The 25,565-nt window shown below is 39.6% G+C and overlaps 3 protein-coding genes and 2 long non-coding RNA genes across 7 annotated transcripts; 3 read left to right on the top strand and 2 right to left on the bottom strand.

Moving 5' to 3' along the window:
* The first annotated feature begins 113 nt into the window (after positions 1–113).
* Positions 114–9,802, top strand: tmc8 (transmembrane channel-like 8). Its single transcript, XM_032562533.1, has 16 exons — positions 114–1,238; positions 1,940–2,201; positions 2,587–2,735; positions 2,816–2,947; positions 3,038–3,090; positions 3,238–3,377; positions 4,443–4,590; positions 5,964–6,128; positions 6,223–6,374; positions 6,454–6,523; positions 6,789–6,892; positions 7,033–7,219; positions 8,045–8,193; positions 8,352–8,492; positions 8,956–9,034; positions 9,336–9,802. Exons 1-16 carry the CDS (start codon positions 1,196–1,198, stop codon positions 9,456–9,458), a joined length of 2,097 nt encoding a protein of 698 aa, XP_032418424.1. The 5' UTR covers positions 114–1,195; the 3' UTR covers positions 9,459–9,802.
* Positions 7,595–11,189, bottom strand: LOC116719825 (uncharacterized). The gene is made up of 3 exons (XR_004339269.1): positions 11,081–11,189; positions 9,382–9,478; positions 7,595–8,173 (listed from the first exon to the last, which is right to left on the bottom strand). It is a non-coding gene; the product is annotated as an uncharacterized LOC116719825 (long non-coding RNA).
* LOC116719821 (Fc receptor-like protein 5) lies at positions 9,882–16,809 on the top strand. Of its 3 annotated transcripts, XM_032562538.1 has the most exons (12): positions 9,882–10,017; positions 10,118–10,144; positions 11,031–11,312; positions 11,397–11,690; positions 12,380–12,652; positions 13,340–13,648; positions 14,193–14,246; positions 14,333–14,434; positions 14,519–14,543; positions 14,640–14,709; positions 15,287–15,356; positions 16,601–16,809. In XM_032562538.1, the coding sequence occupies exons 1-11, from the start codon at positions 9,936–9,938 to the stop codon at positions 15,353–15,355; spliced, it is 1,587 nt and encodes a 528-aa protein (XP_032418429.1). In that variant the 5' UTR covers positions 9,882–9,935; the 3' UTR covers position 15,356; positions 16,601–16,809. The 3 variants fall into 3 exon arrangements, with proteins under 3 accessions (XP_032418429.1, XP_032418431.1, XP_032418430.1); XM_032562540.1 differs by lacking the exon at positions 15,287–15,356; XM_032562539.1 differs by lacking the exon at positions 16,601–16,809 and having other exon boundaries at positions 14,640–16,127.
* A 112-nt stretch (positions 16,810–16,921) lies between these two features.
* Positions 16,922–24,235, top strand: LOC116719823 (hemicentin-1). Its single transcript, XM_032562542.1, has 14 exons — positions 16,922–17,125; positions 17,212–17,238; positions 17,334–17,460; positions 17,545–17,723; positions 18,344–18,527; positions 19,422–19,528; positions 20,292–20,564; positions 21,332–21,634; positions 21,708–21,809; positions 21,894–21,921; positions 22,916–22,964; positions 23,050–23,115; positions 23,191–23,300; positions 23,689–24,235. Exons 1-13 carry the CDS (start codon positions 17,095–17,097, stop codon positions 23,275–23,277), a joined length of 1,563 nt encoding a protein of 520 aa, XP_032418433.1. The 5' UTR covers positions 16,922–17,094; the 3' UTR covers positions 23,278–23,300; positions 23,689–24,235.
* Positions 24,226–25,559, bottom strand: LOC116719826 (uncharacterized). Its single transcript, XR_004339270.1, has 3 exons — positions 25,216–25,559; positions 24,692–24,830; positions 24,226–24,600 (listed from the first exon to the last, which is right to left on the bottom strand). It is a non-coding gene; the product is annotated as an uncharacterized LOC116719826 (long non-coding RNA).
* Positions 25,560–25,565: the final 6 nt, after the last annotated feature.

Here is a 25,565-nt window from a genome sequence, read left to right as displayed (position 1 = left end):
CTCACCTGGCTCAATGATTGGGGTTACTAATGGTGATGGGCAGATTCATTTGAACAACTTTTAATTAGTATGGATCAAATTTATAGATTTATTTTTGTTTTGTTTTTTTGCAGAAGAAGTTGCAAAACAAACTTGACCAGCATATCTTTTCCACACACAAATGTGAGGTTTCCTGTCCTTTATTTTGCTTCCATGTGTAAAAATATGCAAATACTTTCTTTGCTAACTCTCCACTTCCTCTCCAAGTATACTTTGAACAAAAGCTCAACAACTTCTCCCCTCTCTGTTTCCATTCCTTGTCTCGAAGCTAAACTCTAACATCCCTTTGTTTCTGGCCAAGCAGAGTGCGTCTTTAACAGTTTCAGTAGAATGGAAACCAATCATGTGGAAAAAGCAGCTAAGAAATGACATTGATACCCATTTAAGAATGTATTGACTGGAAACCTCAAATGTCTTTGTGGTCTCCTGAGAGTGGGTGTAAAAAGCCTTTGTGTTTCATCACCTCCTTTTTCCCCATCACTCACTGGCTGTAAGCGGCGAACAGCTTCCCTGAGAGGATGCAGTGATGTCGAGCTATGGCCTAAAAAGCTTGCGATCTACTTTTCTAGTTAGCCAGAGTGGAAACTACTCACTGCGACAAGACAGAGCTGCAACTTATGCTAAAAAAAATTCAGTGTGAGATAATTACTACTAACGTTTTGTTGAATTTAAACAACGCATCACAGTCAGCAATGAGTCAAGATGTTTGCATACATCAAAGCTTCATCTTATTACTTCCCTAAACCTCTTTGTGCTTTTTTCCTACCAGCCCATTATGTGTGTGTGTGTTTTGTGTATTTCTTCTTGTCAAGTGAACTCAACAGTCTGCATCCTGTCATGTGACTTCCTGCGATCTGTCAAACTTCAGCCTCAGTTTGGACTAATTTTACACCTGCTCCACCTTGAGAAACGGAAGCAGTCCCAGTAGCATGAGACAGAGCCGGTCAGCTGTACAGATCCGGTCAGCTGTTCAGAAGCACTTCTGCATGGCGTCCGCTGCGAGGCGTGAAGCGGGGTATTTTGATGCAGGACTCGGAAGTGACTTTTCACTTTCTTGAAACTTTGAGTTGCAGCTCAAGCAGAGAAGTCGACGGTATGTGTTGCTTATGAAGACGGACAGCGTAGTTTGCAATTAAAGAGGAAGTGCGGGGTGAAAATGGAGGGCCAGAAAACGGTGAACTTCATGAGACTCTTGTCAGGTAATAAGAATCTAAATTTTTCAACTCAGTGTGTGTGACAAAGTGAGATGAGAGAGCTCATATTTTCTACAAATGTGTATAAGATGATCAGAATTATTATCTCACAGGCATAAAGTTCACAGGAAGCCTGTGTTTTGCACTGTTTCATGAAACAAAAGTTTATGTGCTCGGCTGTCAGTTGAGCTGGTTAGTCTGTGTTTAGTTATTTTCAAAACTAGACTTTTAAGTCACAACCTAAAGTCACCTTTTCTCCTTTTAATCAGAATGTGGCTGAAGATGATGGAGATGTGCTGGACTTTGACTCGACTCCTTTCTTTTTAGTTGTTCAGATGTAGATTTGCTACTGAGCCTCTGATTATTGTTGTATTTAACAACAAATAGAACAATAATATAAAGCTAAAATATAGCTATTATTGGACAGACAGACTTAGACTTAAGGAAATAATCTCAGGAAATTACACCAAAGCTTGGGATTTTTCAAAAGGTTCAAGACTAATTAAACTTTGGCAGGACTCTATATATATATATGTTTACTTGCTTTATCCTGTCCCAGACTTGTGCCATTATCCATCTGAACTAAGATAGAAATTTGTTAAAACCTGAGATATGGTGACCAATTTTTCATAAATTTCCCTAAATCCTGCAGGAATGGATTTCTGGTTTGCATGAATTCAATGATTTACTTTTTGCTGTCCTAACAGATGAAAGCGTCGAGTCCACCTTGTCGTCAGACTCATGTGAGTACTACCAGACAGAGATATTTGACCTGCTGCCCAGTGTCCAGGCTGTCCGGTCCCAGCAGGACAGCTATGATACGCTGAAAACCAGCGAGGTCCACCAGGGTGGCCCGCAACCCGGGGAGGCCTTCAGCACTGAGAACCAGTCAAGAGGACCCAGAGACAAGCTGTCTCTGCAGCCACTGCAGAACCTGGCCATTTGTATGCAGGGGAAGAGGAGCGCAAGGTGGGACAATGTTATGAACAAATATTTTTTTATTCTAAACTTGCTTAAAAACCCATAGAACTGTAAAAGCCTGTTTTCTAAAAGAACTTCTGCAGTAAATGTAAAGTAAATTTAAGGGGTCACTACTTGCACTTGATTCAAATATTATTAGTTGTTGGTGCTAAAAAAAAAAACATTCTTCAAAGTAGAACAAAGTTACTGTTTTTTGCTAAATATATATCTTCTGTTTTTAGTTCAGTGCTGTCAGAAACCATTTTCTAAACAAACTTTAGTGAGAATCTAGAAGCTGAAGTGGCCGCTGTAGTTCTGGACATATTCCTGCTGTTGAGGGAATTTCAGACAGCAACAGTTCAGGATGTAAAAATATACATTTGCTGTTAATTAGGGAAAGGAGGAAAATTCAGATCAGCAATATTGGTTTCTGGGAGTCATGGAGGCGGAGCCAGAGCATCAACAGGAAGAGGGTCTGGGCTCACATGAGGGAGGCGGGAGCCAGCTTGTTGCCTTGGAAACAGACACTCCACAAAATTCAAGGTAACAGAAACTTTGAAAACCTGCTTTTCTTTTTCGCACCTTTTTGATCCTGTTTTTTTGTTGTTGTTGTTGATTTTCAGGGAGGTTTGGCGTTGGAGTGAAGTCCTACTTTGTGTTCCTCAGATATCTGATCTACTTGAACCTGCTGCACTGTGCTCTGATCGGGGGCTTCATCCTGGGGCCCACAGGGTTTTATGGCACAAACAGCAGTGGTAGTTATATTTAACCCACCTCTGGTAATAAAGTATAAAGCAGAAATGCAGTCGAGACATATGTGGAGTTAAATCTCGGTTATTTCACAGAATCGTTGCGATTTGGCGGAAGCGACTCTGTGTTAGACTTCCTCCTGGGATCGGTAGGAGTTATTATTCTGAGCATGAATGCTAATTCATGCACAGAATTACAGACATGAAGAAAAGCCACGTAAACATATTTTAATTTAAAACAAAAGATACCTGCTATATGCCACACATGAGCACATCTTCTGCTTCTTTTAAACCAGGGATTTCTGGCTCGTTCGCCTGTTTTCTTTGGCTTTTACACCAGAGGCTCTCTGAATCTCGACTGCCTGAACACACCCCTGCTTTACCTGGCTGGGATCCTCAGCATCATCTTCCTTAGTCTCATCATGGTGGTCCGCAGGTTAGTAGACCACAGCAATGCTGCAGAAACATCAATCATCTTCCGTTTACATGGGATCTCAGAAATGTGCCTGTTAAAATGCCAGACTTTAAAAATGAAACCCCAAAAACTCATTTTAAAACTTTTGCCTCTTTTAGCTAGACTGTAAAATGTAGCTGAAAAGCAAATGTTGACAGGATAAAATCTATGTGACTTGATCAAAACAGTCTCTTTGTCTAGCGGTGTCTGTCACGGGAAGGATGCTCATTTTTTTTAACCTACATTATGTAGCTGTCGCTCCACAGAGAGGCTAGTCAACAATGACTTCAGAAAATAGGATACAAAAAAAACCCTGAAGTTTCTCCAAAAATTAAATATATAAAAAAAAGAAAAATTAGCCCAGGAGGCTGAGAAGAAGCATACAGGGATGGTTGTGTTTTGCTTGTGACATCAATTTCCTCTATTTTCCATTTTTCTGCACCAAACAGTGGAGCAGAAGACAGATGTCTTTTCTTCCGAAGAAAACACTCAGACCTTAACAAGAAAACATTCTGAAAAACAGAAACCTATTTCAGAATGTGCTCCCGTCTGATGGGCCTCAGAACCAAAGCAACACGCTTCTGTAACAGAACTCGCAGTAAAGCACGGTGGTGGAAGCATCATGCTTTGGGATTACTCTTTTCTTCAGATGGAACGCCCATTTTTTTTGGCCGGGTGGGGGAATGTGTGAGCAGTTTTGATTCAAAACTTTCAGTTCCTAAAACGCTACAAATGAAGGGAGGTTTTACGTTTCTGCACAACACTGAGTTCAATCATACGACCAAACCAGCAGAAATGTGTTTTACCAGAGGAAAGTGGTAAATATGATGGAAAACGTGGGAACCAGAGGTTTGCTCTCAGTTTCACAGATTTAGAAAACCTTTGTATAAAGTGGACAAATATTGTCAAATCAAGCTACTGTTAATTTCTGCAGGATAATGTCAAATAGAAGGTGGAAAAATGACGTGTAACAATAAAATTTTTCTACATCACATAAACCTCTCAGACATTTAATCCTGGTTGTGTACGTTTTTTCTCCTCTTACAGAACGACTGTTGGCTACAAGCACACCTGGATGCTCGAGAAGCGAACCAGCATGAATGTGAGCTTTAAGGTCTTTTGTGGCTGGGACTACAGCATCCATCATCCAGAGTCTGCAGAGCTCAAGCAGAGCTTCATCAGGAATGACCTGAAGGTGAGTGAGGAGACGCACCTGCAGATAACAGCCTCCTGTTCTGCTCACAGCAGCCGACCTGATGCTAGAAAACAAAATGGAGGCAACACACAGTGTGTATGAAACAGTATAGTCTTCACAGCAACGGTTTGAAACTCTTCTGTGAACCGAATGTTAGAAAGCTAAGATGCATCTGACCAGAATGCAACCATTTCAATACTCCTGATGGAAATCTTTTTGCAGAGGCGTGTAATGTTTTGCAGATCCAAAATACATAGAAAACTAAGAAATCAGAAGCTGGTTAGTAATACAGCTTAATAGTATTAAAAACCCCCAAAACAAAACAATGCCCGTCAATGGGCCAAAAGAAACAACAAGGTACAGCTCTACCCTTCTATATACAACTGTCCAAACATACTTTAGACCATTGATTATTTCAAATAAGTGTGGTCTGAATATTTTTGTTATTTTTCTGTTATTTTGAAGCTTAGATCCCTCTTTCATTCTCAGTTAAATTAACTCTGACTTGTCTTTCTTCTATTGACATTTTTGTTCTGTTGTGTTGTTGTCTGCTTTATATATGATTTGACCGAATGTGTCACTCGGGAGACCTTTGAACCACTTAAAGCTGCAATATGTACCGTAACTTTAAAAAAAAATAATAATTTCTTCATACGTCCTGACAGCATGACAAGAGACAGATAATCTATGGAAACATAATAGTTTCTCCACCTCTTCCCCAGTGCTACTATTTCCATTTGTCAGGAATAACCAATCAGAAGCAGTAGGAGGATCTTGTGCATCCTATGCTTAATGTGCTAATGGCAGCGAAACAACTTACAGTTACAGAAAAACTGTTTATCCACCGTCATCAGTGGCTACGCTGACTAGTCTGAGCATCCACAACAAGCTCTGTTGATGGGACCTAATGCATAGCAGAGAGAAAGGGCAGAGGGTGTGAGTGGTGCATACACAGGTCTGATTGACAGCTCTAAGACCCTCCTCCTGGTTCTGACTGGTTGTTTCAGAGAGATGGCAGTGGTAGCACAGGGAGGAGGTGGAAGACTCAGGTTATCTGTTTCATAGTGTATGTAAAATAATGATATGTAAAAAAACATATTTTTAAAAATTTACTGCAGCTTTAAAGTATTTAATACCTTTTTTAAAAAAAACAACAACAAAAAAAACAAACATTGCTTGTTTATCACCTGAATTTGTACCTCAGGCCTCACTAGGAAAGTATTTCTTCCCCTTATCTCCAAAACAAATTCAAATGACATGTAGCCACATTTAGGTGTGATCTTTGTTACCATGTAAAAATCACATAAAAGGAAGTTACTCTTGTGCATCTTGTTGACCTGCAGTAAATATTGATCTAGACATTTATGCTGCAGCTCTTCCTGGAGGAGATGAAGTTTAACTTGAAAAAGGCTCAAAGGACTCTGGGACAAAAGCTGCGCCTCTACCTGCTGAGGTTCATCCTAAACCTGATTGTTGTCTTTCTGCTTGGTGGAGCTTTTACTCTCATCTACTTGTCCACAAACGTGTCCCTCAAAGAGGTAAGGATTTCAGCCCGAAGTTTTGTATTTCTGCAGCAAATGCATGAATAAATATTGTTTGGAAAAAAAAAGGGCTAATGTCTGTTTTTCATAGTCGAACGAAGTTTTGGTTCTCAAGCTGATCCTGCAGTATCTTTCTCCCATCACCATCACCTTTGTGGACCTAGTCCTCCCTCAGATATTCCGCAAGATCTCATCTTTCGAGGACTACTCTCTAACCGTTCAAGTAAATGTAACACTTGTGAGGTGAGAGGCAGCAGGAGACAAACACCTTGTAAAGGTTACACACACATAGCCACAAGGGTTCACCGTGTCTTTTATTCAGGAGTATCTTCTTGAAGCTGGCTGCCCTGGGGATCTACTTAGTTTTCCTCTTCAAAACATCAGTCGAAAATGTAAGTGAAAGTGAAAGGAGTAGGTAATATTTTACCTTCATAAAACCAACCAGATCTGAGTTATTCTGCTAAACTTGGCAATGATTTAAATATTTAGAATTTATTGGCATAGATTATGAGCGTGAACTACGGTTTGACTTCGGTTTCAAGCACTTAGTAAATTCTTTGTTTGAACTACTGGCACTTTTTTCAAAAAACAAACAAACAAATGAAAAAATTCTCCTTTTGACTTAATTTTTTTGTTGTTTTGTGTGTTTCTTTACAGCGTCTGTGCAGGGAAAACCAGATTGGCATTCAGATGTACAAACTGTGCATCTTCAACTTCCTCACCACTTTCTGCAACACTTTTTTGGTGAACTACCCCAGGAAGTGGGTTTGCTTGAGATCACTCGGTTTCTTTCATAGTCATTGTGATGATTTCTACAGAAAGCCCACGCATTCTCGATGTTTTTTTTTTTGTTTTGTTTTACCACGCTGACGAATGTGCTTGTGTTCCTGCTGTTTGGCAGGCTTTTGCAGGAGAAGCACCCAACCTGCTTTCTGGTCCGGCTGTGCGGGAGGCAGCGGTTTCTGATCCCGTTCAAAGTTCTGGATCTGGTCTACATCCAAACTGTGTTGTGGGTTGGAGTCTACTACTGCCCCCTGCTGCCTATGATCGGAGTAGTCAGCCTGTTGGTGATATTCTACATCCAAAAGGTAGCAGAGCGAAACAAGAGATTCGCATGATCAAAGAAATTGATCAGGCATAACATTATGACCAGGGTGGGGACCCTGATTGGTGTGTGGCTATGCAGCCCTGCATTCAACAAACTCAGGTGCATTTTCTGCCTCATAAACAGCAAAAACCTCTTTATCATTTTAATCCGCAGCCGTTGTTGCTGCTCAACACATCCCACCCACTAGAAGGGTCCTGTCATGAATAGATAATCACTTAAAAGTTTTTTCACTACACCTGCCGGTGGTCGTAATGTTATGCCTGACTAATGCATCCCACTTGTCTTGTTAATATTCCTATGTAACGTTTAAAAATCTAACTAATGAAACCAGGAGACCGGATGGCAGGCAAACGGGTTTCATGCAGTAATATGTATATATTTTATTTAAGTGTATATGATTAAAGATGTTTCTAGTTCCTTTACCACCTCCTAAGTCCACAGTTTGTTATAAAGCTAGCAACCAGTTAGCTTAGCAATGTTGGCTTAAATTACAGTGTGTCTGGTAAAAATAAACTTTCTTTAGTTTTATAAATATGATATTCGGAGCTACTAAGACAGGAGTCCTTGTGTTCACAGCTGCTGCTGTTCTTGTTTCTTAGACGATGTCTAAAAAATTATACAAAAATGTTTATCCTAATAATGGAGATAAATATGACCCTTTTCCTAAACATTTGGCACTAAAAAAAATATCAAAAAATTTTACTTTTTGTAATTGATTGCAACTTTTGATCTGCAGCCTTAAAGCACTGGCGGCGGTGAAGTGGGAATAAAACTCCTATCTCTGCGTGTTTCCGTGTTTCTTCAGTTTGATGTTCTGCAGTGTTGTGAGGCGGAGCAGCGGATGTTTCGAGCCTCCAGCTCTTCGGTTTTATTCCACTTCATGCTGTTGCTGGGTCTCCTCATGGCTGCAGCCGCACCGATAATTGACTTCCACCTGGTCGAGGGAACAAACAAGTACACATTGTTCCATTACTCTTTCTCTCAGTATTTTCAATATGACACTATATGTTTCAGGAACAGCTTTCTATCTAAAATTGTTCAAATTGTGCGTGTGTTTTTTTTTTTATTAACCTTTTTTTGATACAGATTTTTCTCTCTGTCTCCTGCTTCAGGATCTCCTGTGGTCCGCTTAAAAATGAAACTGTGCTTACTGTCACAAACACCTGTGTGACAAGTCTTCCCAACTCAGTCCAGAACGTTCTCAAGTACTTGTCCTCACAAGCCTTTGCCCTGCCTCTCCTGCTAGCTGAGATGTAAGTTACATTAGATGCCATCTTTTAGCACAATGAGGAATGCAGCTTTACCTGTTTGAAGAATAAGTTACTACCAACAGGTGGCACCAGAACATCCTGAACATCTCTTCATATTTTATCATGTTACAAACTTCATGAAGTAATTCAGTGGAAGCGACTTCAGAAGTAGTGATTCAAAATGGCTGAATAACTATAACAGCTTCCAGATTTTTATTTGTACAACAATTTCAAAAACTATGCTTCCCCTTTCTTCTACTGTATGTATGATGATTGATTTTGTGTTGCTACATCACGTAAAATCCCAATAAAATCCATTGAAGTCTATTTGGAAGAGGTATGAATACTTTCTCAAGCTGCCAACCATGTCGTGTGGTTGTTGTCCATCAACTCTGCGTTAATCTGATTGGATCCACTGGAGATTAGATATGATGTGAAATGAAAATGTAACATTTTGTGTCCTCAGCATCATCCTGACATCGTATGTGTCACGAGGACGCGCCAACCAGAAGGCAATCGAAAGGCTTAAAGACATGCTGATTATGGTAAGCTTCCAAATCATTTTTAACTCTGATATTTGTATGATTCTTATAGCATCCCGATATGAAATGTACAGGGTTTACCTAGTTATAAAAAGTGGGTAACATTTCACATTTCATTTTAATCCTGTTCAATGTCAGGATTAGCATGACGCAAAGAAAACTGAGCATTCGGTTCATTTTTGTGAAAGAAAGAAACATTCGTTTAACTTGGCTCTCGTCATTTTAACTTTTATCTGCGCTTTGTGAGCTTCTGTCCTGTTTGTGTTAATGCTATGTGTGGATTCTTGCTGTTGTTCCCCTACAGTGCAGCTCAGATAAACGGTTCCTGGTGAAGCAGCACGCCACCTTACTGAGAGGTCCTAAGAACTCAAGCAGAGCCCGTCCTGCTGCTGTGGAACAGAAAAAGCTCCTCCATGGCGCTCCCTGAGGATCCCCGTTTATTCTCCTCTGGAAATGATGGAAAACAAGAAGACACATGTTGAATTATTCACAAAGAAGCAGAGTGACCTATTGAAAACCAACTCTGTAAAAAGACATTTTCAGATTATTCTTGCAACCTTCCTCGCAATCATTTTATACACCTGTGTTAAAGCTAATAACAGTGTGCAGACTGCTGGAAGGTCTTTTATCAGTGTTGACATTAATGACATGCACATGAACGTCTTTATATGAAAAATAGAGCTTGGTAGTATTCCTAAATGTTAACTTAATATTATTCAAGAGGCTGTAAATGTTTTTATTTGTGTGCTTATTAAACTTTTTTTGCACTAATTGCATGTTTTTCAGGCTCTTTGTATGACGTCATAGCAAAACATCCCCTCTGTTACGTTATCTTCACACAACATATGTGTCCTAGCACCATGCCTTGACTCACGCCTACACATGCACACGCAATGAGACATACATGCAGAAAGGACCATGCCAAAGACACATTCATAGTCTTGTTATGAAGAACCGTCTCACTTTATATTTACTGCCAATCCTGGGTGAGTAACTTGGGACTTAAGATCTGAATGGTTTATTTACTGGGCTAACATTCCTTCTGACTCATGTTGTTGATTTGCTTTTTTTTATTTGTTCCTTTAGCTCTAGCAAGTTTGCCCGTCACGATAGGTGAGTGTGATCGTTCAGATATGGAGCAGTGTTTACTCTCAACCAGTGAAAACTCCTCAAACACTTCGGTGCACTTTATAAACTTTAGGTTTCAGGAGGACACAACATTTTAATGCGTCTAAGGTGAACTGGAAAAACGGCTCAAACTGGCATTTTAAAGGGATTTGTGAGAAAATATCCAGTCAAAATGTAAAATTTGGATTACGGATTTTCTGACTTCTTGGGTTCACTTTGGCTTGCTGATTATTAACAAAAAACAAAATCTCATTATAGCTGTTAGACAGAAAACACAGGGCGAGTAACCGGTAGGAACCTTTAATTGTGTATGTAGCAAATATTGACAACATCCAACCAACTCAGCAGCTACAATTTGGTATAATGGAAGCTTCAATGGTTAATCTGTGCTATGGAGGATTAAGGTTTAGTTGCCAATCCAGCACTAGCATAGAATAAAGTGGCAGGTGAGCTTAAGTCCATAAAGAGATCAAGTAAAAACAAGAAGGGAAATTGTTGTACATTCATCACTAAAAAAACAATCACTGCACAGAGAGACGAGAACCGACTTTAAAATAGGAAACCAAAATCAAAACGTATGAAAGATCAAACGTCAAATGCACAATTTCAAGATAAATCCTAAAACATTAAGACTTAAGTCTATAATGCCATGACACCTGTAATCAACTCTCTCAGATTGTCAGCATATCATATTTTAACCATTACTAACCCAAGAACATGTGATTTCAAGAACAATTGTCCTTCTTTTACTGCAGTGAGTCTGCTAATTTCAACTTGGCCCTTCCGCTAGTTTGTCATAAAGATTTTTGAGGATATATATACACATTAGCTATGCTCCATTCTTTATGATAAGTTTGACTTGAATCTCCAGGTGAGCCAGGTTCTCTCCGTCCGGTGCTGTCTGGCCCTGACAGAGCCTACCTCAACACCAGGGTGGTCTTCCGCTGTTCTGCCCCCGGCTTGTCCTCTCGGGTCGCCTACAGGCTGATAAGGGATCGTCGTGTCCTGGTCGCCACAGAAGTCAGCCCCAAAGGGGACCAACCTACAGCGTTTCCCCTGAAAGTCAACACAGCTGCAGGCGGCTCATATCAGTGCAGGGCGTTTGCTGGAAGAAAAACGGGACTCAGCAACAGGATCAAACTGACTGTAGTCAGTAAGTTTTGGACTTGTCTGGGTTCTACTGAACGTTCCCAAGCTTCACACTCAGTCTAATGCGCTTCACCTTATTTATTTCTAGCTCCGCCATCAAACACAAGAGTGACCTCTGAGCCCTTTCCGCCGGTTGCCTACGAGGGGTCAAGAATTGTCATGAGCTGCGACGCTGAGCGAGGTTCCGACCTTAAGTACACCTGGCACCGTAACAGGAAGGAAGTGACCTCATCGACCGCTGGATTCGTTATCGCTGAGAACAAACTTGTGATGCAGGAGGTGACTGTGGACCAGGAGGGAAGCTATAGCTGCGTTGCTTGGTCTGTGGTGCGAGACATCAGCAGGTATTCAACCAGCACAGAGGTCAAGGTGACAGTCAAAGGTAAATGCCAACAAAACGATATTTCATGTATGTTGCATGTCTTCGTATGAAGGGTTTTGTTGTGACGTGTGGTGGTGACGTCGGACCTAAATGCAGATGTGGCCGAGGCGGAGAGCTGGTTTCATATTTAATAAAAATTGATAACAAAAATTTACAAAAAACAACACAGGGAGCCAAAGCAGAACAAAAACACAGGAACTAGGCACAAAGCTGCCAGGGTGTAACGTGAAAGTAACTGGAGGAACCAGCAAGGAATGACTGAGAATGAGTTGTAAAAATACTGAGGAGCTTCATTACAAAACAAGGAGCAGCGGCTGATTAGAAACAGGTTTCAGGCGTGAGGGGAGAGAGAGAGCGCTAACATGGGAGCTGGTAAAAAAAAAATAGACACTAGGAATAAATAAACAGAATTAAACTAAATCACTACGAAGGACTAAAGTGAAACAGAAACGAGGCTGATCTAACGAAAGTATGAGACTAAAGTGAACAAAGAACAGAAATCAAAACTAGAAACAAATAACCAAACCCCAAAACAACCCAGCACCTGACAAGTTTGGACTCTTTATTTTAACTTCATCCCTGGGTGTTGGATGGATTTGTTGTGTGAAATTGTTGGTTTGGTTGAGTTTCTTCTAAAATACATTCTCTCTCTGTCTCTCTCTACATTTCTTTCTCCTCCTTTTCCACAGTCAAGATTTCAAAACCGGAAATTTCCATCTCCGTTTTCAAAGACGGGGAGAGTTACCATGGAAATGTAACCTGCTGGTCCTCAAGAGGAAGTCCGCCTGTGAGCTTTTCTCTGCTGCTGGACGACAGGGAGGTGAGGTCTGCTACAGCTGCAGAGTCCCTCGCCGCCTGGTTCGATGTTCCTGTTGTGATCGGGCTGAACATGGGAGAGGCCCGATGCCGAGGGAGAACGGAGGTGCAGGACCTGAAGAGTGAGGCCCTCGCTCTGGAAGTAGGTGAGATGTGTGTTCAGGTTCAACGCCATTCTGTGATCCACACTCCCGGTTCCCTCGTTGACGGGGAGCCATTTCTTAATTTCTCATCATCAATCTTTCTCTACGACAGGCTGCTATATTTTGAGAACAAAATGTGAGTAATAATTTGTCAAAGTCATATTTTCACCATGTTGTTTACACATTTATAAATGTCAGCGATCCAAACTAAATATTTTGCAAGTTAAAGATTTAATTTGCAAATTAAATATTTAGTTTGGATCTACATATTCACTTAGCAAAATAAATATTTATTTTGCAGTTAAATGTTTTGCAAACTAAACTAATTTACCAACTAAGTGTTTAAGTCTGAGCTAAATATTTAACTGGTAGATAGTTTCAAACTAAATATTTTCTAAACTGAATATTTAATTTGAAAGCTAAATATTTAGTTTGTGTACTAAATATTTAACCTGTGAATTGAATGTTTAGTTTGAAACTCTGACATTAATACATTAATAAAAGAATGTGTAACAAGTTGAAAATATGACTTTGAAAAGTGAACACCCATATTTTTTCTCTATGACGAGCTAAATAAATCAAAAATATTGCGGTTTATTTTTATTATTATTTTACTCTGCATACCCATTGAGCTCAGAGCCTTCCTGTTGAGCTCATAGCCTTCCTGTTGTCCTCTAACTGTGTCTCCAGTCCCGGTCGGGGCGGACGTGAGAGTGGAAGTGGACTATCTGTACAGCGCTGAGGCCACGCTGACCGCTGCCAGGCTGAGCTGTCACATCAGCAGAGGGACGTTCCCACTCTTCTCCTGGCTCCTCAACGACTCCGTTCTTCTGCCCGAGGAGATTCAGCCTCAGGCTGTCCTGACCCACCAAAAGAAAGTGCTCTTCCTCACTCAGCTCAGCGCAGAGGATTCTGGGTCTTACCGCTGCAGGGCCAGAGACAGCTACGAGGACTCTGGGCCCTGGGCCGAAAGCGCCGCTGTACTTGTCCGAATCACCGGTGAGTAAAAAAAATATTTATCATAAATGAAAAGTTGGAGATGCACTCTTACGTTTCCAATCATTGTCCCTCATAGCCTGCACAGTTTTAGGTAACGTAGTCACCAGATGTCTAGGATACAAACAGTCAGGCCAAAGGAAACAAATAGATGTGTAACATTTCTGATTTATGCCATATTAATATTATATACTTTGGTTCTGCATTCAAAACAGAAGTAAAATAAGTACTACTTACAGTACTTGTTACAGATTTTCTCCATCCAATCTGATTAACTTTGGGATATTATGAAGAGAGAAATGGACCAAAATGTAAATTTTTTTAGACTTGAAACAGGGATGCTGGATACAAATGCACACCACAGTTGTCACATTTTTACTTCAAAAACAAAGTCAAAAACCATGCATATTTTTTGTCCCTCTAGTTCACATTCATGCATCGTTTTGTTGTTTTCTATCACATGAAATCTAAATAAAACACACTGAACTTTGCGGCTGTAACGATGAGCGATTTTAATTTTTATTCTGCTTGTTTTCCCATCAACCAGAGGAAAACCGCAACTCGGTGGCTCAAGCATCACTCTGCAGTGAAACTTCACAAAGTAAAAAATAATATACGGCGCTAGTAATCTGCTCCCATAAAGCCACGATATGTTACATTAACGGCTTTGTATCTTCTGACCCGCAGAGTTTCTTACTGAAGTTATCACCTTAGTGTTCTGCTGCTTCTTCCTGCTGATGCTGGCAGTGGCCTCCGCCTGTCTGTTCAAGTTGCTTGACCACTCCCCAGGTCTGTGCAGCAAAGCATGCGTGCAATCTGTCAGACTGGAATGCGGTATTCATGTTTTGCTCTCTGCATGTGTCTTATTTGCAGCTCCTACCAATGTTTCTGCAGCTAAGTAAGTTTTTCCACTTAATTTAAAGTCATTTAATCGTTTCTTTGATTTAAATCGCCTCCTTGATGCGCATGAGATGCATATTTTCTATGATTCCAGCACAATGCCATTTCATCTCTCTGAGCCGGAGTCTCAGACGGACACTTTGTCCCGTCATGTCCGGAACCAGGTAAACCTAGAATACACCAGAGTTAATCAAGTTTTCTGACATGTTGATAGAATACTTTACTTCAAAACCCCATATTTTTATTTTTATTTAAAGCTGTAGTAACAGCTATATTTTCTCTGCAGCACTTTCATAAAATGATACAGAAGTAATCAATAGAGGGTGCACTTACTCTGTGCACTTAAGTCTATTGTAATGTTTCCAGGCTGGACCATGTTGTTGCTCTCTGGAAAGAAATGTTACCAATAAAATTAGTGGAGGTCCTTTATTGTTACAGTTGATTAAGCAAAATTATTATTTTTGTGTGTTTTAATGTTAATTCAATTTGTGCTTTTTCTTGCAATGACCCGTGTGCCGTGTCTGCCGGGTCTCCCTCAAAAAACAGATGATAATCACAAAGAACCTGCTGGTTAAATAAAGAATAATAAATACAAGTTTTTAGAAATAAATTAGTGCACTAGAAAAAATGCTTCCCTGTTATGTAGGTTATAGCTACACAGCTACAGCATGGGCGCATTAAAGTCACTCTTATCGCTGTTGTATTTGTGAATACATAACATAAAATATTTTTGCTCTGCAGCAGATGTTAGTGAACATGTCGGCCATCTGTTACCTGCTTGTTTCAGCTTTTAACCACTCATCATCTTGAGGTTTGCTTGCAGGTTGAACACAGTTTAAATCAGCCAAGAGCACTTTAAGCTTCTTCATTCAGGCTGGTCTTTGGTCTTTCAGCCCTAGATGCTTAAAATATGCTCCTACGTCCTAGAAAATTTGATTTTGGCTAAAGTTTAAGCTTTCGGTTGCATCAGTTCTTCTTCATATCTCACAGTTTAATCAGTGGATGCATGTTGCTCAGTTGCTAGAGCAGAAAAACAACCACAGCATGTCAGCCGCCTTGTGATGACATGTGATCTCTGAGAGCAACAGCTGCAGGGGTTACATGCAGGTCTGGTGATAGTGTTTGGTGGTTTTGAATTCGCTGAGTAAAGCCTGTTTTATCTGTTAGCCGTCAGTGGAGCTCAAAATGTGGGCGGAGTTTAGGCAAAGCGAGGCGATCCGTCTCCTGTTGTTATTACTGGCGCTGCAGGAACAACAGCAGCAAGAACAATTCAGTCAACTTTTTATTCATTTTTTTCATACATTTCATCTTTACTTTTTTTTAAAATTGCAATTAGATTCTTTAAGTAGTTTAGTCAGATTTGAATGGATTCTAAAAATAACTACTACTAATAACAGAGTTTCATATTTTTTGAATAATTCATTCATTTTGAATGTTTTTCCCTTTGACAATTGAAAATGTTTAAGTAGATCACATTCATAATTAATTATATATATTTTCAACTTTCCCATATTGTTATCAATATGTTTCCTTTGTAATTTTATGATTTGTATTTTTGTTGCTTTCTGAACAAAAATACAATGAATGCCTTTTTTTGTCAATTTGATACATTTTAGTTTTTGGGGTTTTTTTATTTGTCACGTCTTAAAAAGGTTTTGTTCCATCTGAATAATTAGATTTTTGTCACACGTCACCCATTTATTTGTTTATCTGTTGTAATTTTAGTATAGATTTTATTTTACTTGTCACCTCTAAACTGTGATTTTTTTTTAGAATTGTACACTTTTAATTTTCAATGACACAAATAGACACAATTTTCAAATATATTTCTGAAGGTCTTTCATTTTCTGAAAAGAAAAAGAAAATACTGTAGGTGCAAAATATATATTTTTACATGACTTAATGTGATTGTACTATTTTTATTTTATTTTTGTTGATATTTTAGCATGTGCTCTATTTTGGCTCCCATGCAGACTACAAACTTTACAATATAAAAAACATATAACTTATGAACAAAAAAAAGGCATACTAATTCTGTCTTTGTTTCTGTTTCAGATCGCTGAAATCACAGTATAAAAACATCCAAGATTCCTGATTCATGCTAATTATTATTTATTTATGAAGTAAACAACTTTCTGTTTTCAATAATCTGGTATGTTTTATAAAATGTTCTAAGAGTGGGCTGTTCCTGTATAAAGAGTGATAAAATGTGTTGAACCACTACTGTACTTTGTCGTTTTGCAAATAAATTCTAAAGATGTAAACGTGTGTTTTCATCGATTAAGTGAAAGAAAATAATGTTTCCTTGCTTCTCTGTGAGTCTAAGTTTGACTCGGTGAACTGCAGCAGGACGGTTTTATTTCTCCCAGCTGAAGTGATGCTGAAGCTCGGGAGGCGTTGGCCTGCAGCTCTATCAGTCGCCTGCACGTTTCTCTGACTTTGCCTGTAAGGCCATCAGACGCACGGTTTCACCCACCCAGTTACAACTGCCACTTATTCCCTCCGATTTTACACCATTCAAAGCCTCCTGCTGCACAAACGACTTCAACATGTTTGCTTCTGTGTTTTTGGTCGTCCTGGGTAAGCAAGCCAGCAGAAACTCAATCGAGTGTCAAGGATTTTGAAATAATCTAACATTTCATCTGATTTCGTCTCCATTCCTACAGGGTTGTGCTGCTGCACAAAAGAGAGCAGTAAGTACATTTTCATGATCATTTGTGTGCCGTCCGGTGATGAAAGCTGATGGCTCTCTGGGATTTCTTTTTTGTTGTTGTTGTTGTTTCAACAGATCAGTTCCAACTGGACCAGCCACGACTCCACGGCCCCTCGCAAGCTTTGGTAAACGATGTCCTTCCCTTGGTGTGTGAAATTCCCAGTTCAGAAAGTAATGAACCGATTCTTCTGACGTTATACAGGTAAGTGGAGTCGGGTTACAGCTGGAGTTAAATGCATTCGGAGAAATAAAGCAACAAGAGACGTGTTGTAATTCCTGTCTTCAGGAAGGATGACCGTAAACAGATGTTTGGAGAGTACACCCTCTCAGCCGGGGAGGAGATGGGAATCTTTCCCCAGGTTATCAAAACTGAGCATGACGGCTACTTCGAGTGTGTGGCCAGCGCACAAAACAACACGGAGATAAACGAGACTGTCAGCGAAGCACACTTCTTAAGGGTTATTGGTAAGTCCTGTTGAGTAGGAGGAATTATGCATTGTTTTACACATTAAAAACTGCCTCCTTAAAATATAAAGTCAAAAAACTATCTTACACTCAGCAACATTTCAACTCTGGTTAATTTCACCCATCAGTGGCAGGAATGTCTTATTTATATACACTTTGTTAAATTCATAGAATAGAATAGAACTTCCTTTCATTGTTTTGCAGTGGGGAAATTCACGTTTTTTTTATCTTCAGGAAGGTGCTTTAGGATACCTTACAAATACATAATCATACCTTAACACAAGCATTCAATGAATTAAAAATACACAGTTGTGTAAACGAAATACATCCATACTAAGATCATATCTTTGCATGTTGTTGATTACTTATTGAAGTCCACATTATTTAGGTTTTATAAAATAGGGCTGCACTATAACAATTACAATATTGTGTGGTTTCCTGGGGAACAGGTTGAATATCGCTGAAATAATCTGGTTACAATCTGCTAAATGAGTACAGAAAAGACAAATAAAAAACAATTCAAATACAGGAGCTCGAAAGATTAAATCTTTGCATATTCTCTTTTCTGACAGCGGTGGTAGTGACGTTAATGTGTTGTTGTTTTTCCGTTTGTTTTGCAGTGCCAGTCGTCGACGCTGCGATTGTTTACACAGGTCCAACAGAGATCTATGAGGAAACCAAGATAGAGCTGCAATGCAAAGTTAAATCTGGAAATCATGTTTCCTACAACTGGTTTCTCAATGGGCGCCTCGTCTCTCCGTCTCCTGTCCGCTGGATTGGAGACAACCGGTTAATAATCACCAGGTCTGTGATGGCATAAAACATGGCTTAAAAGAACATGGCTCGAGTCTTAAAAGAAATCCTTTAAGACTGGAGCGCTAAACTATTGGAGCTTTTTAAATTGACTGCTAAATGTGGGCAAACCCACGTTTGTGCCTCCATCTAATTCTCCAAATGTCAATTGTTTTTTGAAATTTACAGCAGTGCTGAATGCTACTTATTGATTTAAAAATTCAGAACAGTTTTTATGTCATTTTTACGTTTTGTTGAAGAAAATCGTCAAGTAATGACATGGGGTCTTTGTGAGGAAATCATTGTTTTTCTGGTTAATTTTCCATCTGCTGTGTTTGTGGCTGAAGACGGGACAGCTGCAGCCTGTTGTGAGAACAGGTGTGAACCGCTTGCATTAGCTGCATTTCATGAGTGTATTTCCATCTGCACTTATTTAGTGAAATCTGCTCCGTAAATAAGAAATTATGACTGAATGATGAAAAATAGCACAAACTAAACAGAGAAAATTGATGTTCTTTGTGAATTACCTCCTATTTTTACTTTAAAGATCTTACATGTCAACATCTGCACTGTTGCTGAAACAAGGCTGAAGTTTAGCTGATGTAATTGGACGCAATCAGCGCTGTAGCTTTTCCTGTCATCACTGCCGACGTGTAAATATAAGGCACAATGTCATCTGTTTTGGTGATAATCTGTTTCAGTTCTGCCTTTCTGAAACACAAGAAAGGGTTTTAAAACTTGCAATGATTCAAGACTTCTGCTTGATGTTTTTTTTTTAACCATCAGTCTTTGTTTCATGACACGTTTACCTCATTCAAACCAAAACACAGTACGGTTTTAAGGGTAAAGTGTATCAGAAGTCTTTGTTTGCTTGGTTATAGTTAACATGATCTGCGTCTCTCCTAGAGTGTCCTCTAAAGATGGCGGCTCCTACATGTGTCAGGCTAAAAACGTCTTCAACGAAACGAGATGGTTCGCCTCCAACAGCTCCGACCTCGTTATCGCAGTGAAAGGTTGGAAGTCATCCGCAGAACGTGTTTGATTACACTGTGGCTTGCAAACGTAGCTAAACCACTTGAACTTCTCAGATTTTTGTCATGTTGCAACCACAAACATTAATGTACTTGATTGGGGAGATTTTTTTAAAATCAGTTCAGTCCAACCTGTTTCTTTCAGAAGTCGTTAGTAAAGTGAGCCATCTAATCTCAAATCCAGCCGTTCTGTGAAAGAAATTTGTGATTCGAGTACAATTCCATCCATCCATCCCATCCATTTTCTGTTCACCCTTGTCCCTAATGGGGTCGGGAGGGTTGCTGGTGCCTATCTCCAGCTACGTTCCAGGCGGGAGGCGGGGTACACCCTGGACAGGTCGCCAGTCTGTCGCAGGGCAACACAGAGACATACAGGACAAACAACCATTCACACACACACACTCACACCTAGGGAGAATTTAGAGAAACCAATTGACCTGACAGTCATGTTTTTGGACTGTGGGAGGAAGCCGGAGTACCCGGAGAGAACCCACGCATGCACAGGGAGAACATGCAAACTCCATGCAGAAAGACCCCGGCCAGGAATCGAACCCAGGACCTTCTTGCTGCAAGGCAACAGTGCTACCAACTGCGCCACTGTGCAGCCGAGTACAATTCCAATCGAATGCATTTAAAATGTGTAACGTGACAAAATGTGGAACAGCTTAAAGGAGTTTAATACTCTTGTAAGGCGCCGCATTTCAGCCCGGCAGATCAAACGTTCTCCTCGTTTCTGTTTCCTCAGATCTGGTGTCGACCCCTGACATCTCATTCACCGTGGTGAAGGAGGATGATGGCAACTATTCAGCCAGCATCACCTGCCAGTCTGAGAGAGGCGATCCACCGATAAGCTTCTCACTCTACATGGGCATGGAGCTGATGGTCAGGAAGAACGTTTCAGAGAGACACGCCACGTTCAGTCTTCCAGTGGTCCTGGACAAGCACTCTGGATGGCTGCAGTGTCAGGCCAGGAACGGGAACCAGACCAAATACAGTCGATGGTTGCCTCTTGAAGTTGGTAGGTAATCGGGCTAACATAAAACTCTGCTGTGTATTTCTTACTCTGTAGATCTGCAATAAGTACTTACCAAAATAAGAGCCTCATACCCCTTCTTCCCCCCAAAAAAGACTTTTATCATGAAAAATCCAGACTCTTTGCTATCTTCCTGCTGTTAGCTGTGCTGCAGTACAAATGCTATCAACATTAGGAGTTCATGGTATTACTTCATTGTGTTTACGTTCATTGGGGAGCATTTCATTCAGCTACGTGCTGCAGATGGAAGAAACCCAATCCGTTAAGATTCGTCTTTTGGTTTTTCTGTTTCAAAACAAAACAAAAAAAACTTGTGGTTTTTTTTGTTTTTGTGTTTTTAAACTTAAATAAATGTATGCAAAATTAAAATGATTAAAAAACATAGTTTGATTTGATAAAATATATGGTTGTTGTTGTTTTGTTTCTTTTTTTTATATGTGATACTGGAAATGGTGAAAGGCGCCAAAGAAGAAGAGTGTACAGGAGATTATTGCACTTCGTATTGTCATTTACTTTTACGTGGAATGTTAAATACATTTTGTTCAGAGTTCATGAGCTCTCAGTGCGATGCATCGACTCTATTAAGACAAGGATTTCTGCTGGGTCGGGGTTTGGTTTAAGCCGATCAACAGTAAACCAGAACTGCACTTACAGTTTAACTCGAACTGAGACAGTAAAAGTGGGCAGAGCAGCGCAAGGTCAAAATACGTCAACGTTTACAATCCCTCTGACTTTGTGTCTCTTTTGTCTAGTGTCAGTCGCTGGCCCAGTGACGGTCCAATCTGAATACGACATGGGAAATAACTATGCCGTCATTGGCCTCAGGCTCTACTGCAAGGCGGCAGCGGGAACTCACCCACGTTTCCAGTGGTACCTCAACCAAATGCCTCTACGTGAGCAGGGAAGCTTCTTCTATGTGGTGGATCTGCCAGAACAGTCCGTCCTGCTGATGGCCGTGGGGAGACGGAGCTCTGGAAAGTACCACTGCGAAGTGTGGAACAGCTTCGACAACAGCACGGTCATAAGCAGCAAAGGGCTTTATGTGGACAAAGAAGGTAGGCGCTGAATGTTGCTTGAGCAACGTCTCCTGGAGACAAATCGCTGACTGATTTCCATTTTTCTACCTAGTGCTGAATCGCCTTCCAACCTTAGTGGTGGCTGTGGTCTTCAGCTGTTTCGCGCTCCTGATTTTCCTGGTGTTGTTTTGTTGTCTGTCAGGAGTCATCTTCAGTAAGTTCGCCTGATTTCATATCTTGGTTTGCCTTCCTTTGCTGTGAAGGGGAGATGCTGAACATTTGTCTGTTCTTCTTTCAGGGTGGAAACTGTCTCAACAGAAGTCAGAGTGAGTGTTTTTTTTTTTTTTTTTCATTTATTGGAAAACAAAATAATCCAAAATGTTTGGGTTTTTTTTTTTTTGCTTTCTTTGGAGGAAAAGATAATGAATGACATCATAAACTCAAAGTGAAAATTAAAATGTCTCTATTCCAGTTTTCTATAAACGTCACAGCTGCTTTTAAAAGAATAGATCGCAGTTTGTGAAGCGAGGTTCTGTTAAAATATTATAAACCGTAGATTCATCTCTTGCCGTCTTCATGTGGGTTAAATCCAGCTCCCACAAAATTCATTCAGAACTTCCCTCATTAGTTTTGACCATAATTCAGTACGAGAATAAAGTGATGGAGATTTAGGATTACTAATTGCCAGAATATTTTTTGTTATGAACGTAAAGATGAAATCAAAAGAAGGTGACTGAACCTAGTAAGAGTGTTGTTACTTATTAGCCACAGTGTAACAAGTCCTGTACTAACATGGGCTGAAAGGCCATTTAATGAGGAAGATGCTATTAGTCCACAAGCAGAATAAAAAAAAACAAGGTTACAATTGCAAAAGGACTCAGGGATAAATCTTTTGCTTTTTGCAAACATGTCTTGTGATCTAGTGAAATAGAAACTAATCTAAAATTTTCGCAAACAGACGTAGATTCGCAATCTTGACTGACCTAAAACAGCGAGGTGATTTGATGTCAGATTTAAGAAAAGGAAAAAAAACTGTGCATGTAAACATCTGGTTTCAGCTGCATTTTCGTTCAAAGACGAAGCAACGCTGTGGTGTATGCTTTGTTGCTTCTTCTGGAAAAAAAACCATTTTACCACATTCCACACCTCCCACCTGAGTTCCAGCCGATAATAAATACCCTGCAAATCTTCATCACACTGTAAATTTGTTTGGTTGTATTTTCCCAAACGATCATGCAGATTGGGTCTGTCAGGAGCTGAAACTTACATAAAATGTTTCTGAAAGACTAACAAGCTAACTGTGTTTAAACTCACTGTTAGATCGAGTTTTGCGATGGACGAAAGACTTGTTGTATCTGAGAACGAGGTGGTAAGTCAGCATTCCTACAAAACCTGAAGGTTTCCACTACATCACACCACCAGCCTAAACGCCCGATATAAATCTTCTCCTGTAGGACTGGACAGAGTACAACGAGGACCCAGACGTAGCGAAAGCACCAAGAGAGGACGAACTTTATCAGGTGACGGCATCATTCAGTTCAATATTCAGCCATTGTTAACAAATATTCAAACTATTTTTCTCATATCCTGGTCAGGAATCTGAGGCCTCTGAGGACGAATGGCCTCAGATCGAGCAGGAAAGAAGGACACTGGAGAATGAAGCTGATGAAGACTCAAACTGAACACTATAACTTAGTTGATTATCTACAGTACAGACCAAAAGTTTGGACACACCTTTTAATTCAATGAGTTTCCTTTATTTTCATGACTATTGACATTGTAGATTCACACTGAAGGCATCAAAACTATGAATAACACATGTGGAAATATGCACTAAACAAAAAAGTGTAAAACAACTGAAAATACCCCTTATATTCTAGTTTCTTCAAAGTAGCAACCTTTTGCTGTGATTACTGCTTTGCACACACTCTGCATTTTCTTGATGAGCTTCAAGAGGTAGTCACCTGAAATGGTTTTCACTTCATAGGTGTGCCCTGTCAGGTTAATAAGTGGGATTTCTTGCCTTATAAATAGTCATGAAAATAAAGAAAACCCATTGAATTAGAAGGTGTCCAAACTTTTGGTCTGTACTGTATACCCTGGTGCCATTTTAGTGTAGATATTTGTAGTAATAGTTTTAGCAAAATGATGTTAAAGGTGTTTTTATAAAATAAGCAGTGTCTTTTTGTCAAATATCTTGAAGTCTTTCTTACATTTTGTAACATAACATCAACTTACTTAATTGGGATATTATACACAATTCTACATAAAAAAAAAATCACCATACTTAGCATTTGTAACTGTGCTTTGCTGTTGAAATTCCCTGAAACGTATCAATGGATGGCCAGGAATTAGACTGTACCTAAAGCATTGACCAACCATTGCTATAGGCAACCGAAAGAGTTTGTATTTCTGCTGAGTTTGCACTTGGTTTGGTCATAATTTTCTGAGCGTCCTAAATGTGCGCACCAACCAGTGTTGTGTAACTAACAAGAACAAGAAGTTAAATCTGTTGAAACTGAATCATCCATGTAGTTCATCATCTAAAGACTGTTAACCGGTTTCATAATTGGTTACTGTATTTGAACTGCCCTGTTGTTGTTGAAATATGCTACACAAATAAACTTGACTCGACACAAACTACGTTTTATTAATTCATCACTTTTAAAAATAATAATAAAACATCTCAATTATCCTGTGAGTAGTATAGAATTTGCAATCTGGTCTTATTTCATTGATGCACTTGTGTTTAGCTCTCTTTTGTTCTCTTTGCTCAAACAAACTGCATTTCATATTGGCTAGAAATAACAAAGCTGTTCTCGTTTTCCTGCATTAATTGCACGAAATCAAAGAGGTGAAATTGAATTCAGAAAGTTTGACTGAAAGCAGCTGCGGCGTTGCTGTTCCTCAATGAAAACCTAGTTTTGTTTAACTGAGATAAAAACCAGATCCTCTTATGCACCATTCCATGCCTGCTGCAGGTTGCATGCAGTGTCAGCCGAAATCTGGCGAGGGAATAATTTGGTACGATCAGAGATGATGCTTAGAACAAGAGCTTTAAGTTCATAATATTGTCGAGGTTAAGAAAGGACAAACCTCACGATTCGGTCTCTGAATCTCTGCTGTGAATTTCCTTTGAGGGAAATTGTTGCAACTTCAGCTTTAAGAAGCCAAAATTCATCCAAAAACTTAAATCATAAAGGAGTGCGGTTTGATGACGCCTGGGCAAAATCACCTTAAATAAACAAAAAGACAATAAGCCAGGCATTAGTGTAAAGGCTTTGGTCCAGCAAAATAATGTTTCATTAACTTTCAGGTGAGCAACATTGAAAAAATAAAAATAATTTTTAGTTCTTGTTTTCAGGAAAAATGAGCAGATTTAAAAAAAAATTATAATTACCACAAAAGTTGAAGCTCTTTTATTTCAACGAAGACATTCTGTGTTGCTGTTTTTAATTGCGAAAAAAATCATACTATATTGCAATGTACATGACCTTTGGGTTAAATAAAATCTGTATTAAGACATTTATCCCATTTACAAAACAAAACTTCAATCAGAGACCAATTGTTGGATCAGAATTTTTTTCAGGTTTTATTGTAAATGTTGGAGCAAAACTTACCCAATAATTTCAGTTTTTAAATAGCTTTAATCCACGGTAATGTCCTTCGTACCATTTAAATGTTTTCTTTTAATTGCTCTTTCAGATTAAATCCTTTGCTCTTTTTTCCTCGCTATTTTTCAAACCAACTCACTAGTTTGTTTGAAAGAAATCCTGAAGAAAAACTGAGAAGTTTTCTTTACTTATCAAAGCTGAGCTGTGCAGCAGGAGAAATAGGAGGGCGGAAGTCAAGCTGGCCAAAGTTTACTGTAATTCTGGTGTAAGGATTAAAAAAAAAAAAGAAACGTATTTGTGAAAAAGCAACACTGACTGCCGGGTCCTTCAGGCGGACGGCTCCCCGGCAGCTCCGC

The sequence above is a fragment of the Xiphophorus hellerii genome, chromosome 5, assembly GCF_003331165.1.
Source record: "Xiphophorus hellerii strain 12219 chromosome 5, Xiphophorus_hellerii-4.1, whole genome shotgun sequence".
NCBI lineage: Eukaryota > Metazoa > Chordata > Actinopteri > Cyprinodontiformes > Poeciliidae > Xiphophorus > Xiphophorus hellerii.
The sequence above is the reverse complement of the archived record's forward strand: the minus strand, read 5'-3'. Positions and strand labels throughout refer to the sequence as shown.

Bases quoted from the DNA above. Each gene is read 5' to 3' on its own strand.
- tmc8 (XM_032562533.1), top strand. From the start codon at position 1,196: ATGGAGGGCCAGAAAACGGTGAACTTCATGAGACTCTTGTCAG. The intron at 8,194-8,351 runs GTACACATTGTT...CTCCTGCTTCAG, and splicing joins CTGGTCGAGGGAACAAACAA to GATCTCCTGTGGTCCGCTTA. The intron at 8,493-8,955 runs GTAAGTTACATT...TTGTGTCCTCAG, and splicing joins CCTCTCCTGCTAGCTGAGAT to CATCATCCTGACATCGTATG.
- LOC116719821 (XM_032562538.1), top strand. From the start codon at position 9,936: ATGCAGAAAGGACCATGCCAAAGACACATTCATAGTCTTGTTATGAAG. The intron at 14,247-14,332 runs GTAAAAAATAAT...TCTGACCCGCAG, and splicing joins CTGCAGTGAAACTTCACAAA to AGTTTCTTACTGAAGTTATC. The intron at 14,544-14,639 runs GTAAGTTTTTCC...CTATGATTCCAG, and splicing joins ACCAATGTTTCTGCAGCTAA to CACAATGCCATTTCATCTCT.
- LOC116719823 (XM_032562542.1), top strand. From the start codon at position 17,095: ATGTTTGCTTCTGTGTTTTTGGTCGTCCTGG. The intron at 18,528-19,421 runs GTCTGTGATGGC...CGTCTCTCCTAG, and splicing joins AACCGGTTAATAATCACCAG to AGTGTCCTCTAAAGATGGCG. The intron at 19,529-20,291 runs GTTGGAAGTCAT...CTGTTTCCTCAG, and splicing joins CCTCGTTATCGCAGTGAAAG to ATCTGGTGTCGACCCCTGAC.